This window comes from Mycteria americana, assembly GCF_035582795.1.
Source record: "Mycteria americana isolate JAX WOST 10 ecotype Jacksonville Zoo and Gardens chromosome W unlocalized genomic scaffold, USCA_MyAme_1.0 Scaffold_32, whole genome shotgun sequence".
In the NCBI taxonomy this organism is placed as follows: Eukaryota; Metazoa; Chordata; class Aves; order Ciconiiformes; family Ciconiidae; genus Mycteria; species Mycteria americana.
Genome location: NW_027445438.1, coordinates 840339 through 857275, shown reverse-complemented (window position 1 = coordinate 857275; position 16937 = coordinate 840339). Strand labels below are relative to the sequence as shown.

The 16937-nt window shown below is 39.6% G+C and overlaps 1 protein-coding gene across 2 annotated transcripts in view; it reads right to left on the bottom strand.

The window, feature by feature from the left end:
• Positions 1–16937, bottom strand: part of LOC142403051 (small conductance calcium-activated potassium channel protein 2-like) — a 98799-nt gene that overhangs the window by 75488 nt on the left and 6374 nt on the right. For both annotated transcript variants that reach the window (XM_075489186.1, XM_075489187.1), the window contains exon 3: positions 7355–7773. In XM_075489186.1, coding sequence (XP_075345301.1) covers positions 7355–7773 — 419 coding nt within the window. The remainder of the gene's footprint in view (positions 1–7354; positions 7774–16937) is intronic.

Below are 16937 nucleotides of genomic sequence, written 5' to 3'. Positions count from 1 at the left end.
ATGCCGATTTTGGGTATTACGCCTGCCTGGGCAGTGTTCTCAGCACAAGCTGTCAGCACACTCAGCATCAGTCGAAACTGAATAGTTAGTCTTAAACTGCTATATCAGCACATGAAAGCATTCATCTTCATCTGAACATCAGGAGCTTTCAGAAGTGTTTAGCTCTTATTCCCCCCCCCCAAAAAAAAAAATTACATTTATTAGTACTGCAATATATTATATGGAAGTGTTATTCTCTGATACCACTGTGCTAAGCAGCGCGCAACATAGAACAAAGATAGCCCCGACCCAAAAGCTCGCAACTTAAGTAATCTGAAATAGTTGTCCAATTTATGTTGCAGCAATAGATTCAGTTTTCAATTAACATACTTGGATTCAGTGGACCACTCGTGGAAACCCAGAGGAATTTTACCAATGGATTTTATTTAATACAGAACAAGGCTTAAAAACAAATATTGGATATCACTGAGATAAACCCACTGTTTTATAGAAAAATAACTACAAGTAAATTCATGTTCTATTTTCTAATTCGGGAATGTTTTTGATTTATCAGCCTACGAGCTCTGTACTGGTATAACATCACTGTTATACTAGTATAAACAAAGTTCAAAAAGGTGTCTGGGTTTCAGTGCAGAAATAAAATTGAACCTTTCCGGAAATACTAGTGTCGGAATATTGGAATTCCTGTATTTTGGGCCAAAATGAGAGAGCGCCTTGTCGCTTGCAATGAATTTAGAAGGCAAAACATCTTTCCTTCTAACACTTTGTTACTTCTTGTACTGCATTTACGTGGCAAGGATTTTTGGTAGCGGGGCGGGGGAAACCGCAGGGGTGGCTTCTCTGAGAAGACACCAGAAGCTGCCCCCACGTCAGATAGAGCCAGTTCCAGACGGCTCCAAAATGGACCCGCCGCCGGCCAAAGCTGAGCCCATCAGCGATGCTGTTGGTGCCTCTCTGATAACATATTTAAGGAAGGGTAAAAAATGTTGCACAGCAGCTGTGAGAGAGAGGAGAGAGAAAATGTGAGAGAAACAACTATGCAGACACAAAGGTCAGTGAAGAAGGAGGGGGAGGAGGTGCTCCAGGTGCCAGAGCAGAGATTCCCCTGTAGACCGTGGAGAAGACCATGGTGAAGCAGGCTGTCCCCCTGCAGCCCATGGAGGACCTCACACCGGAGCAGATATCCACACTGCAGCCCGTGGAGAGCCCACGCCAGAGCGGGCTCCTGGCAGGACCTGTGACCCTGCGGGGGACCCATGCTGGAGCAGTCCGTTCCTGAAGGACTGCACCCCATGGAAAGGACCCATGCTGGAGCAGTTCTTGAAGAACTGCAATCTGTGGGAAGGACCCACGATGGAGCAGTTCATGAAGGACTCTATCCCGTGGGAGGGACCCCACGCTAGAGCAGAGGAACAGCATGAGGAGGAAGGAGTGGCAGAGACAAAGCATTATGAACTGACTGCATCCCCTGTTCCCCAACCCCCCTGCGCTGCTCGGTGGGGGAGGAGGTAGAAGAGTCAGGAGTGAAGTTGAGCCTGGGAAGAAGGGGGTGGGGGGAAGGTGGGTTTAGTTTTGTCTTTGTTTCTCACTGTCCTACTCTATTTTTAATTGGCAATAAATTAAATTAATCTTCGTCAAGTCTGTTTTGCTCATGACAGTAATTGCTGAGTGATCTCCCTGTCCTTATGTTGACTCACAAGCTTTTTCGTTGTATTTTCTCCCCCCGTCCTGCTGAGGAGGGGGAGTGAGAGAGCAGCTGCGTGGGCACCTGGCAGCCAGCCAAGGTCAACCCACCCCTAGAATGTTCCTTCTGTCCCAGGTATGGGAAATATTTTGAAACTATAATATGTTGCTGTTAGCATTTTCAGAACATGATTAGTCTTGCCATAACATAATTGAACAACATTGACACTAAGCATCTACTGTAACAAACTGCATTCCACAGTTCTGGCAATATGAACAATAAAAGCAGCAATGTCAAGATAATATCTACATTCAGTTTATAAGATAAGCTATTTTTCTCCATAACAAATTGAGAAGTAATGCAATGAATAACTTCCAAAAGTAACCTGACCATAACAGTCAGCTTGCATTTTAACTGCTGATTTATATCAGCTAGCTGTCACAAATAACTCCCCTAAACAGTTTCCAAAGTGGGCAAACAGGGAAAGGAAGAGGAAAAGAAACATGTCTGTTTCTCGCTTTCTCTATCTTTCACTAGCCTTTCTCTCTCTCTAGCTTTTTATCTATCTCACCTTTTCATTCACTCTCAGTCTCGCACTCACATTCTCGCTTTTGCTTTCTCCCTCTCTTGCTCTCCCCCTCCATTTTGCTGCCTCTTCCTTTCTCGCTTTCTTTCTTGCTCTCTCTTCCTCTAGCTTTTGCTCTTGCTCTCACATGGTGTGGGATAATAACTGAAGATTAGCGAGGAGGACCGTAAACACGCTCAAGTGACTTGCAGCTGGGGTGTAGAAAAATACATATAACATTCTAATTGTTGTTTATCCTTGTTAGAACATCTGTGTTTAGACAGCATAGGCCTGTGATAGACTTAGAGGCACCCTACTGAACACGCTTGAGATTCCTGCCCTGCTATGGGAAAGATCGTGGTAAACTACGCCTGCGCGAATCCCTGATAAACAGGCAAAAACAGCAGGTTCGGTGATCCTCCAGCATGGACCGAGCTCAGCGGTGCCTGCGTTCCCGCTTGCGTGCCTCTGCCCGGGTGCTGCTTCAGGGATCCCCCAGTTGGCGAGGTAACGAAAATAAATTTACTCTTTGCATTTCATCTGTGGTTTTGTGGTTGTTCCTGCGCCCTGCCTGTGCTGACCCACACATTTGGCGTAGTCGGCAGGATCCAGGAACAGCCATGCCATGGCCGGCAAAAAAGTCGGGGAACGGGGAGGCCACGACAGTGACTCCCCGTATTCCGGGATGGCCCAGTACTGAGCGCTGGACCCCCGTGGCCACTTTCCTGGCTACATGGGCTCTGCCGGAAGCATGGCCTGAAATAGATGACGGGGCGGTGGTTACTTCCCCCCAGACAATTGAAACGGCTATGCATGGATTGCCATGGAAAGCGGCACTGGAGTCTTCTCGCAAGTTAGTGGGGAGATTGGGATGGTTATTAGTTACCGGTCTTAGAGGTCTTGATCGTGAAGTTGTGGCATTACGGAGAAAAATGAGAGAGTTGGAAAGGGAAGTCAGGACTTTACAAGAGGCAAAGGTGCTTGCGCAAGAAGTAATTACTACTCAAGCAGAGCGGTGCCATGGGCTGCAAGGTACTGTAGAGCGGTTGGTAGTGCGTATTGCTAATAAACGAGGGGACGTTCAGAGTTATGGTGTTTGTCTTCCCAAGTAACCGTTACACATGATGGAGCCCTGCTTTCCTGGAGATGGCTGAACACCTGCCTGCCAATGGGAAGTAGGGAATGAATTCCTTGTTTTGCTTTGCTTGCGTGCGCAGCTTTTGCTTTACCTGTTAAACTGTCTTTATCTCAACCCATGAGTTTTCTCACTTTTATCCTTCCGATTCTCTCCCCCATCCCACTGGGGGAGGGAGTGAGCAAGCAACTGTGCGGTGCTTAGTTGCCGGCTGGGGTTAAACCACGACAGTCCTTTTTGGTGCCCAACGTGGGGCTGAAAGTTCAAGATAATGACAGATTTGATTGGAAAGTGCTGGATTGAATTTATAGCTGTTATTGCTGTTTAGCACAGGCAGGCTCCTGTGCTTGCCATGGGGCTTGCTTGCCTTACTGTATATTAGAGTCTAGTGCTCATTAGTGGCTGCTTTTTGCTTTCGCTTCTTGCTGTACTGCTTATCATCTTACTCTGCTGTGCCTGGGAACATTTTGATAACAGCAATGGCCATGTGTCTGGGCTGGCAGATGGCCAGGGCATCGCTGCTGTTTCTGCGCTGCTGTACTGGACAGGCTGGAACTCCAGCGTGAACTCGAGTCGAAGGGACTGTGACCCATGGATGAGTCCACATGGGAGCAGGACACCCTGAAGCATCTGTGGCCGTGGTTATGTCCGTGCCACAGCAGGTATACCTCTGAAGGGATTGTGGCAGATGACTGGGCCGACATTGGCCCCCTGCCCCCGTCGAGGGGGTGGCGATATGTATTCACTGCTGCGGATACAGTGTCAGGACTGTTTTTTGCTAAACCCACCAAATATGCTAATCAACATAGCACAACCGAAGCATTAGAACAACTCATTCATCATTACAGACCTCCTCACCAAATACAAAGTGACCAAGGAACACACTTGAGTGGGCATAATGTCCAAGATCGGGCTCAAGGGCTAGGGGTAGATTGGATATTCCACATCGCCTACCATCCCCAAGCTAATGGCTTGATTGAAAGAATGAATGAGATGCTGAAGGAACAATTTAAAAAGCTAACCAGTACTAAAACTTTACAACATTGGAGTTCACATCTTACTAAAGCAGGGTTTTTTTGTTAAACAGCCGGAATATTCATAATCAAACACCCTATGATCATATTACAACACCTCCAGTACAAAACATGGTGAGGATTGACATTCTTCCAGATGATATCTCTCCCAAAATATTAACTACAGGGGAAATGGAATTGTTTACACCAACGGATTGCGTGGTCGGACCACAACCTATTAGTCTAGATGTGAAGATTCATATAATAACCCCTGAGAATGCTGTATGGTTCTGTACCCCAACTTCTCCTCTTATTTTACATCCTCTGTTGATATCAGATTCTTGAGTTCTTGTATTTCAGGTATCTTCGACGAATACCTGTGCCTTATCTAGAGGAGATAGCATTGGAACGGTGTTATTGGTGTCACGAACCCAACACCGAATTGAAGTTCAATCTGAAAAAGCGCAAGCCATAGCTCTTCAATCTGTGTGGGCAATTACCCCACATCGGGTTATCAAACCCGGAGTAATATTAGCTGAAGGAGCTGGAGCAACGGCATATCTATTACTGGAAGGAGATGACACTCCTGTTTTCCTCCCTTATCACAGGTTGGCTCAGCGTGCTTTGTCGTCTTGTACTACAAGCACATGCCCTGGATACATTTCCGCGAGATCAACATGTAAATACTTGGATTTGGTTGGCCTCTACTGTAACTAACTCATCTGCCTTTTGTATTAAGGGAAGATTAACAGCTGCAGATCTCTTGACAACGTGTTTCATTGGCGTGCCAACCCCAGTAGCAGTATTACAGAATTATACTATGCTAAGTGATTTTGATATTAATGTTTCTCATTGCTATTTTTTCTGAGTAGGTAATGGCCGTATGCCAATGAACATTACAAAATCGATTGGCTGTGGACTATCTCCTCCTTCGACACCATAAACGCTGCTCCGATTTTGAAGGCATGTGTTGCTTCAACATAACTGATGAATCAGCCAGCGACATTCAACATCTCCAGGACTTAATGCATCAAATGAAACAATCTACTGGTGGTGCCTGGCTAGCTGAGTGGTTTAATTCCCTGACAGGATAGGTGGGACACCTGATTCAAAGCATTATTGTAGGGATATGTTTATTCCTTTTCTACATGTGTTTATTATGTGCCTCTGCAAATCACCCTGCCCTACACCCCACAAGCCCAAATGGACACCTGTGCCCTGCCTGTGCTGACTCACACACATGGTTTCTTGCTTTTGCTCCATCGCATTCTCTCTTTTCCTCTCTTGCTTTCTCTCTCTCGCTCGGTCTCTTGCTTTTGCCCCTCGCTTTCTCTCTCTTGCTTGCTCAGTATTTATCTCTCTCCCACTTTCTCTCTCTTCAGCTCGCTTGGTCTCTTGTGTGCTTTCTCATGCTTTCTTTCTCTCTCACTCTCACACTCTCGCTTTTGCTGTCTCTCTTGGTTTGTCTGTCTGCTCCCCCTCTTTCCCCCCCTCTCTTTCTCACTATTTCTCCCTCCCTTTCTCTTTCTCTCTTCCTATCTTACTCTCCCTCCCTTTCCTTCTCTCTCTTTAACTCTCTCTTTCTCCATCCCTCAGAACTATTTATCTTTCTTTTAGTAGCTCTCTTTTCTGTTCCTCTTTTTCTCTCTCTCTTCCGCTCTCTCTACCTCTCCCTCTTTTTTATCTTTCTTCCCCCTTCTCTTTCTTTCTCTGTCTCTTTCTAACTTTTCCTTTCTCCTTCTTTGTCTCTGTTGCTCTCTGTCTTGCTTTCTCTCTTTTTCGATCTCTCTCCATCTCTTTCTCACCCCCTAATTATCTCTTCCCCCCTCTGTTTTTCTGTCTCCCTCCCTCCCCCGTTCCTCTGTTGTGGGTTAACCCCGGTAGGCAGCTAAGCCCCACACAGCTGCTCGCTCAGTCCCCCTCCAGTGGGATGGGGAAGAGAATCGGAAGGGTAAAAGTGATAAAATGCATGGGTTAAGATAAAGACAGTTTAATAGGGAAAGCAAAAGCTGTATGCACAAGCAAAGCAAAATAAGGAATTCATTCACTACTTCCCATCTTACTTTTCCAGGAAAGCAGGGCTTCATCACGTGTAACGGTTACTTGGGAAGACAAAAAGCCATAACTCCGAACGTCCCCTCCTTCCTTCTTCTTCCCCCAGCTTTATATGCTGCGCATGACGTCATATGGTATGGAATATCCCTTTGGTCAGTTGGGGTCAGCTGTCCCGGCTGTGTCCCCTCCCAATCCCTTGTGCACCCCTCACTGGGGGTGGGAAGAGTGAGAAATAGAAAAGGTCTTGATGCTGTGTAAGCACTGTTCAGCAATAGCTAAACATGGGTGTGCTATCAACACTATTTTGGTCACAAATCCAAAACATAGCACCATACGAGCTACTGTGAAGAAAATTAACTCTGCCCCAGTCAAAACCAGTACATCACCCTTTCTTGATCTTGCCAACTCCCCAATAACATTTTTTCACTTTCTTTCTTTTTTTTTTTTTTTAAGAAACAGGACAATAAAAGTCTAATTGAAAAAAATACATTTTTTCAATGGAATTTTCCATGGCTATTTTATCTACATTACTCTCAATAAATTTAACTCGCATACACAATAAATGAAAGCTGTTATCAACACAGAATATCAACAACAGTAACTGTTGTTAAAAGACATTTTATGGTATCCCACTGTGTTTTAGCAAAGTTAAATGAAAACATTGAAATCGACTGGCAATACTACAATAAACGTTGTGGCACAAACTTCTCTACGTAAGTCCTTCAGATTAAAAGGCAAAGCATTTCTGACAGTCTGTGACAGAGTGAAATCCAACCCGCACTCAACATATCAAAGACCAGGAAGCTCCATTCCATTAAATGTTTAGGTCCTTCAAATACAAAACCAAAGCAGCAAAACAAGACAGACAGGCAGAACCAACCAACCAAACAGAACAACCTTACCTTTCACAAGCTCGGACAGTCCACGCAGCAATTATCCATAATGAGATACTAAAAACCAACAGTACAGTTCCTGGACATATTGTCATTAAAGTCTTCATAACAAAACGGGTATTGAAGTTTATCTTATTTAACGCTCCAATGCTTCTAGATGATGCATCAGTGAAAAGTTTGCTATGCAAAAGCATAACTCTGGCAATAAGATACAGCCTTAAGAACATTGGTATAGATAAAATAATATCCACATCAGCTGTTGTTGTGGATGGAGCGTAAGAAAAGGCGAGCCGGGCCGTCCATGTGAATGTATAGTTCCCAGGTATGGGATGTATAGCACATACAAGTATTTCCAAGCAGATAAAGAAAATACGCTCATAAGTCATGGCTATTCTCCAGTCATCTGCTCCATTGTCCACCATGAATAACTGAAATGATAAAATATAAGGTTAACTTTAGTATGCCATTAACAAATGTTGTTATTATTCCATTTTAAAATACCATCATTTTCAGAGCTGCTAATGACCACTAAAACCAAGATAAATATGCCATTTCAGCAAATGACATTACTAAGTCACTACTAAGTGAACGTGATTTTGGTTAAGCCAAAAAGAATGGTTTTGTGCACTATTTTTAAAACTGTATATGAAACTGAATTTCCACATATTATTTACTAAGATTTTTTCATATTTTTGTTTAATTGTCATTTTTGATAAAACAAAACTCTGTGCCAATTTAAACCTCATCCCTTCAAAATCAATTGCTTATTCAAAGTTCATAGACTCAAGAAGCATTTAAGAAAGGTTTTTCAGGATGGAAATCTAAATTACAAATTGAAAATACTTTCTGCAGTACAACGTTAAGACTTCTTTAGAGCACATCAATGCTTCAGACAGGAGAGATTATAGCTTCAGTAGAACTATTCAAGCTTTCTTCAAACTTCAGGTACCAATATAGACCAACGCAGGCTGCAAAACCATCCAAGAAACTACATAAAGACACTAAAAGATAACTCATAGTGAAAAATCAGTTCAACTGTACCTCAACTACTAGCAATACCTGAACTAGCTGTTTTAAAGCTAGGTTGACCATGTCTAAATGAACTGTAGTCACACCTTCAAAAAACCAAAAATGAAAAGCAGAGGCCTGCAAACACCAGAGTAGCCTAGGCAGCCAGGTGAGGTCTATTAGTAGCTGAAAATTAAATGCACATGTATGTAGGTCCTTGCAGAATCAAAGCCTTCAGTTTACCACCCAGGAACAAAAGTAATAAAACACTTCACACTGTTTAGTAAATGTTGTTCCTGAAGATTTACTAACTAAATACTTAATTGAACAATATTTGTCACTAGTAGAGAGTAGGGATATGCAAGGTAACTTTTCAAAAAAGGAAAATAATCCATAAGGACAAAGAACATGCAATCTCAGCAACAGGAGAAGACCTTCACACCACTTCTAGTCTGAATCTAGACAAGGCTGTTCAGTAAATATGTAATTGGAAATAAAAAACTTTTGTAGGATTTTTAAAATTAGATTATTCAAAAACCTAGAAGTAATTTAAGGGGTGAGAAGGTGAAATACACAAAGAATGTCCTTCTGAACGTAAGAAAACTATTTCCAGCATGCTACACACCATATACAGGGCCAAACAAGCAATTCCTCATCTGCATTGCTTTTTCCCCCTTTCCATCCTTCAAAAGTTTAGAAATGCAAGCCTGAACTCTCTGTATATGTCCTTTAGAGATCCAAAAACACATTCTACGTCTTCCTCCCAACACATTCAGTTTGTCTTCCAGAAAATTGCTCCAGTTCTTTGTTTAAGAAAGCGATAACAATAAATTAACTTTATTGTAGTTGGAGTGACACTAAAAGAAAGAAAGAAGTTAACCACAGTGAGAAACAAACAAAACAAAAAAAAACCCAACCCAAATTCTTTTATTTTTGGACCTGTTTTTTGCTCCTTCATGTTCCTTCTCTTTATTTTAGGTATAGTTCTTACCTCCACTGCAATACTATTAAAGCCAAAGAAACATAGTGTTGAATTAAGCTAAAGAAACACACTCAGTGAATTCAATGTATGCAACATGAGCACATACACTTTCTTTTACCTGTGGTCTTTCTGAAGATTTTGTATGCTAGATATAAAAATGAAATTCATACTGGTAGGAAGGCAAATCTATCTATTTATTTATTACCAAAAGACAGTTGGTTTGCACTTAGCAAATGTACTATTTGATATAAAGGGCCAAACTTTCAAAATGCAATGAGGCTCAAGTGCATTTGATTCTTGTGATTAGCCTCTAAATGCTGTCAGTCAGATCACACAAATGATAAAACAGCTATAAAGAGGTCCAGGTATTTAGAGCACCCAGAATACAGATGAATAGTAACCAGTTTAACTGAATATGAGATAGATAATATCAAATCCCTCAAATGTTGTGTGGTTTTCTGAAGAAAAGAATAAACAAATGACATAGCTGACCATTTCAGTTCTCAGATACATATCAAATAACATGTAAATCAGCAGTTTTTTAAAATTTCTTTTAAAGTTGCAGAATATGCTGGAAAAGCAATGGTCTTTTGTCCTCCCTTTTTACCTACCGTCTTCACAGATTTCAATATGAATACTATATGCAGAAAGGCAATTCAAGAAAAATGATACCTTAAGTATTGATTCGATTCAAAAGATGAGAATAGAAGAATGTTGAGTTAAACTTAGACATCAAAATTTGATCTTACAATTTTCATAAAAGAAAATGATATTTAATCACTTTTTAAAAAACTTTAGGATATCATTATGAAACATATACTTAAGAACATATTCAGTTGTCAGCAGAAGAAATCCTAATATGCTACAAAGAAAGAAGTTTCTCAGTAGTGCTAAGTGGAATGGGTTATGTTTGCAGGCACAGAAAATCCTTATCAACTTCCCTTGACTTTGGCTAAGCCCATTGCTTCTAAGAAAAATAATATTTGAAAGTGATAATGTCTTCAGCTGTCACATAATGAGATTTAGGAGGTGAAAACACAGAAGGTAGAAAGCACCAGAAGCCACAGAAGACCACAGATCCAGTACAAATATTCCTATTTTTAAAAATAGTAACATTTCAAAATCATATTTATGAGGTAAATTTCCATACAAATCCGTGTCTCTAAATTCAGTCCATGAAATACAGGAATATCAAATATTCTGGAACAAAATAGGCTGTGGATAAAAAGTCAATTGGGATGTACTGAAAATAGATAGAAATTAGTACAGGATTTCATGTACATTTTATATGCTTGCAAAACCTACTAAATGCAATTGTTAATTTTTAATTTGGAAAATGCAGTGGTATTTGCGTGTTCCTGCTTGCTTGGTTGTGTACATTTACTATTTGGAAAGCAAGGAGGGAAAATGAATGAAGGAGAGAAAGAACAGCTGAACAGCACAATTTAAAGGGGTGTGTGTGTGTGTATATTTTTTAATTTTTTTATATATATATATATATATATCTCCCCTCTCAGCTGCTTTCAGTCAATTCTGTTATAATAACCATGCATTCATTTTATGATACTACTCCCCATTCGAATGGGGAATGATGCTAGTAATAAAAAGAGAACAAGCTCTTCCTATAAAATTGAGTCCTGCAGCCTATGCAGAAGGCCAAACTCCAGTCAAGGTCAAAGATGTTATGCCTGCTCATAGCTTTCAAATTTCTTATTAATTATTAGTCTAACATTGAAATCTAAGTTCTTCATCAATGTTCTGTAAAGCTTCTTCAAATACAGAACTACCATCTACCTTTACTAAGCCTGCACGCTATAAGACAAATTTTAAAAAGTTATTTTCATCTGAAATTATATAATGCATTTCCAAGATGTGGTATGGAAAAATAAGACATGAATCTTGAAACTTGATGTTTCTAACACCACACAGTATAAATATAAAAACAGATAGCACATCATAGATATTAATGGGTGTTTGTATATTTACATAACAATTTGTGCTAAATTCATATAACACCAGATTAGAAAAAGAGAAACAAATTCAGAGTAGACAGATTGCACACAATGACAACTTAGATCAGAGACTCCCTGAAGCTACTTAAAAGAAAAGTAGAGAAATTAATTTTGTAAATCATTAGCATATGAAAACAAATTCCTAGCAGGCTATCTGAGGATGTTGGTGAATGCAAAGTACAAGGAAATTGGCCAGTTTCTTTACAATCCCAGTAGAAGAACAAATGTGAAAACAGTATCACTGCTCTGCTGTAAGGAATAAAAAGGAAGCGATAAACAATGATAAAGTAGCATCAGCTGTACTCCTTGAGGCATTCCTTGCAGAAGGAGATTCAACTGTACTCACAAAGGCATTGTGGAAATTGTTTAATTTAAAAATCCAAATTTTAAATGGTTAAATACTGGAGTCGCTTTACCCTTATAAAAGAACTGATGGAACTATGACACAGACTAGTAAAATATAGCCTCTGTGGCTGCTGTTCTACCAAGTTTTTGACCAAACATTTTTCTATAGCTTCTAGTCCCCAAAATATCACTTAGGCAACTAAAAACAGCATTATAGTCCTCAGAGAGGAAGAAGCTATTAAGTACAAATGATTGAAAATCATATGGTGGTTGGAGATAGACATCTCAAGCCTTTCCCTAACTAGGGGATGAAAAACACCTTCTTCCATCATCAGAAGGCATATAATCAAGTGGTCTATAAATTATCCAAAGGCCTGTCCTCGATCTTGGAGAGCCTGTAGGAATTCCTGAGGACTCTACATCCTGAATACAGTGCCACAGAGCAGAGAAGTTAGTAAGTTTAAGTCTTATATAAAGCCATGAGGCATCGAACACCTTCTGCATGCAAAGCACAGAAGGCAAAGAATAATGTTTTTCACAAAACTACATGAAAGCCTTGTTATCTTATATTTTCCAGAATGTTTCCCACATCCAGAGTTAAGACCAAATTTTCTAGTAGGTCATTAGAAATTGATCCACAAGATCTTGTGGATATAGCTATCTACACAAATGAAACATTCTTAGTTTGTTCAAATGGGGAAGTTAGACTATCATTCATACATGTATATGCACATACACACACACCCCTAATTATAAAAATGCCAATTTAAAAGAATGATTGTAGAAGTCTGGTACTTAGTTTCATCATAAAAATGATTTTTTGCATAGTATATTTATTTAAATTTGGTATCTCTATGCAAAATGAGTTTTTCATGGTTATTGATATCGTACTATACACACTGTGTATGTCAGTGCATGTAAAGAAAATTTCATGTTAATGCGTGCTGGTGGCTAAGTAGGCTCGAAATGCTTCCCTCAAAGACAGCATTAAATCTGACCATCTCAGGAAGAGATGCGTAACTGAGGCTCAGACTACTTATGGTCTTTGTGTACCATATTTTCCAATGTGCAGCATCAAAACCTGCACATTAAAATACACCTGAATAATATACATCATAGTTACTATGACAGGGCGCACGCAGGGAGGAACATAGCCACAACCATTTCAATAAACGTATATGTGTTACTCAACACACTTATCAGGTTTGTCCATGTCTTTTTTAACCTCTGTCCCTCGGATCATTATAAAAACACTAGCCCAAATACTCTATGAGATAACAAAGAAAGGACACGATCACATAAACTAACATAAGGTTAAATTCTGCCTCCCCATATTTTCCTTCTGTTCTAAATCAGATACTGACAGTATTCTTTTTTGCTTTCTCTCTCCAAAGATATTCTGAGGCATTGCTCAATATTTTTAAATGCTACAGGCCAGACTTTCAGCTCTATCATTTGTCTCAAACAACTGTGAAATGGCTTAATCCCTGACAGCCTGTGGTGCCAAGGAACCATTACAACACTCAGCAATTGCTGGGACATATGGAATTTCTTTTCATGTAGTTCTCCCTGTATGTATGTGCTTCAGGGACCCAAAGAGGGTGAGATGCTCCTAAAACTGCCATTCTTTCTTCCCAATAACCTTCTATGCAGGTGATAGTGTCAAGAAGTGAAATCCAAGGACTCCAAGGGAAAAAAAAGGATGTTCCTAGATATCCAGATTTCTTCCCCAGTGCTACAGAGAAGAAGAAACTCCCGAGAAAAGCATTATTAAAAAGATATTTCATGAGGCAGTCTCCTACTTTAATTTAGTTTGGACTCTTGATGGAACAATCACACTTGAGCTTCCTCAGATTTTTAAACAATGGTGAGATATTTACTTATATGAATTTTTATGAGCCTTTGAACCAAATCAGAGGACCAGAAATAGAAGCCCACCACTCGGGGTTACCATATTCATTTGAGATACTCAGTAGACCCATCAGTAAGTGACTGAATTAAAGTTACTGAATAAGGAGTTCTTTCAAAGTCAGTGTCCACTAAAGGTATTTCTTCATTTAAACAATATTCTTCATTTAACACTTATTCTATTATATAATATATTCAGACCCCACTCCCTCCAGCAAGGTAAAACACAATGAGAATAAGCTCCTTAAGTTACAACATTTAGAAAACTTCCATCCAGCACCAACAGTTCCCAAAAGCTCCTGTGACCGGGGTTGACAGTCAAAAATGTTCTCCAAGCAGATGCAGAAGGAACATGACTTAGTAAAGCTCTGAATATAGCATAAGTGGAGGAAGATTAATACAGCAAGAACGGTTTAGGTAGGAGTCCTGTTCCTTTCCTTTGCACAAACACGCAAAACGGGAAAATGGGACCAGTGCACTAAAGAAGTATTTTTATTGTTTCATACTATGTATTGTTCTGTTATTTAAAAAGTAAAGACTAAAAAAGAAAAGGAAATGCATGTTATTACATAACAGATATGTTTGCTAGTAAATAGACTGGGTGACCCAGAGCAATCCAGAGTAGCTGCTCCATACAATTGATAGAGACGGAATGAAAAACATACATAGTTTTAAAACCATACTGTTGTTCCCAGGAATCTAAGGACAGAGCAGGTTATTTGCCTGTAGCAAATCTTCACAAAACATTCCACCAGCTAAGCTAACTTAAATACAACTTGTTTAGAACCTGACTTCCATCTGCTGACGCTCCACACTACCCCCTACTTCTACTGGCCTGTTCTGGCTCACTCTCACTGCTGAGAGTGTAGCTGGACGTTAGCTATGCCAGCTTTATTACACCTGAAAGGGAAAGTGGCAAAGAAATATTGAATGGATTGCTTAGGTTCCCTTTGCACCTTCACAAATACAAACAACAAATGACCACATTGAAAAAATTAGTATACGAATAAAATATTTCCAAAACAAAAACATCTCTCTAAAAACCTTTTCTGGTCTTGTAGGTGGTCTGCTATAACTAGTGCGCTAATCTTAGCAGTACTGGGATAGAAACATTAGTCAGATTCCAGAGTTAGGGATGAATTTAGTTTTGCACTGAAGCAGCAATTCCAAGACTGTGTATGAAGAACATAGCACATCTTCCCACAAAATATCAGTACTTTTATACAGAACTAATTTTAGAATGCATCTTGTAAGAAACCTAGTGCTCTCTGTCATATTTTTCCCCATTTCAAGTATCTCAGAAATAAAGTAACTCTAATTCTACAATATTCTTGTGGAAGCAAAATTCACTGAGGTGAACTATCTACATTTCAGTATTTTTATGTTGTTAATTTTAAATGATCCTTTTACAATTATTGATTTAGGATTTGGTTTTCTTCATTCATCACAAAAATTAATTTGTTTTACAGATCACTGCATGAAGAACTGCCATCTCCCAACACGGCTGCCATCAGCCACTGTTCCCAATATGAGAGAAGCCTTATTCTCTTCAGGGAAGATCAGCTTCATTACTACCGGGAAAACTAGAACCAATTAAAAAACGATATATTCACTGAAGAAATTGGCAATATTTTTGCAAGGGAATAGGGGAAACAGAAGTTAAAGGAAGAAATACTGAATCTGAAGCTAGATAAAATGAGCTAATTTATTCATTCTGCCAAAGGAGTAACACCTGTGACTCTAGACTTAAGAATGTATTTTTAAGGAAAGATAAACCTGATGTCCTGATAAACTTCTAACAGCCTCACTAAAAAATGCTCAGAACAAGGGTGCATTTGAATGGACAATGCTAGGTATTGTCAGGCCAACCATTCAGTGGCCTGACCATTAGATACAACCTCCTCCCTATGTCCTAAGGGAGGCTGCTGGAAAGAAGCATCTTCTACATTTAATTTCCATGCAAAAGGCCTCAGATCCTTTCAGTCACTGTTCATTAGATGCTTGACCAATGTTAAAGAATTTTCTATCCTGCCTTCTGTGTCTTATGCATTACAGTGCTGCTTTTCAGAGACAGTGGGCACCTGTAACTTTTCCTGGGTCAACATGCTCTGCAGATATAATCTATTCAAAAATGTACTGAATGGAACTAAACCTAAATATTTATCAAATAAATACTCCTAAAGTGATAATTTAACAGATATGATGTCTCTAGATTTCTTATAATCAGCATGCTTTTCTGTTGTATGAAATGTGTATTAAGCTTCACTGGCACAAGGTAATTTTCAAGCCTGTACATGAAGCTACTGTATCCTGGACCAAAACTGGCACATGATGAGATTTGTTGTCACCTGAACTGTCACCTGATTGCCTATTAAAATAAACAGAAAAATTTCAGTAATTTTCAACAGGTTTTAGATCAGAATAAAATTATCACTCAAAGTTTATTTATTGATTTTCACCTGTTATTCAACAGACTTGCTTTCTGTGCTCTTAATCTTCATTTGTTTTTGCAGCAGCAGTCTTAGCTGATGATTCAGCGTACTTAAGCAAAGGCAAGCTAGACTTTTGTTTCTTTTGGCATGGAGTCAACAGAAGAAGAAAGACAAGGAGATAAACATGTACCACCACAGGGAAGGCAAAAGGATTACATAGATATAAACAAGTTTGCCTGCAGAATACCCATTAGTGCTTGTGATGGGAAACTGTAAGGGAGTTTAACTTCATATTTCTTAGGGAATGCAGGATTTTTTCTGAAGAACTTTCCAGTAAGATAATTAAAGCCCCATAAGCAGTGTTTATTAGAATCATGCATTATGGAATTTATTTGCACAATAAATAAGTCAAGAAATGTATTTATTAACATCCACTTATGTTTCCTAGTACTGCCTGTTCCATTTCTTCAAGTTTTCAGGAGACAGGGAAAAGGAGAAAAGACTCTTGAGTCTTCAGCAAGATATTTGGGCTCACACGTGTGATAATTTTCCATAATGTTAATGAAGACTGAAAATGTTTCATTCCAAATCCATCAGTATCACATGATTTTCCCACCACTTCAGAACAATCTAGGGACTGAGGGTGCTTTCTCCCTGGAGACCTGGAAAGTGATGGACTGAATTCTAAAAATGAACTCTGCTGTGACAACAATGGCTTAACCTTAACTTTGAAGTTTGCATGACTTTCCATAGGAGTTCTACTTGAGCATGAACTGACAGTCCAATTTATGTGTGTTTAGAAATCTCAATTCACATACAAAAAAATGAAGATTTCTATTAATTTCTGCCAAATAACAACAATTTTCATTTTTCTGTATGAGCGAGAGCATCTGTATCAAGGGAAG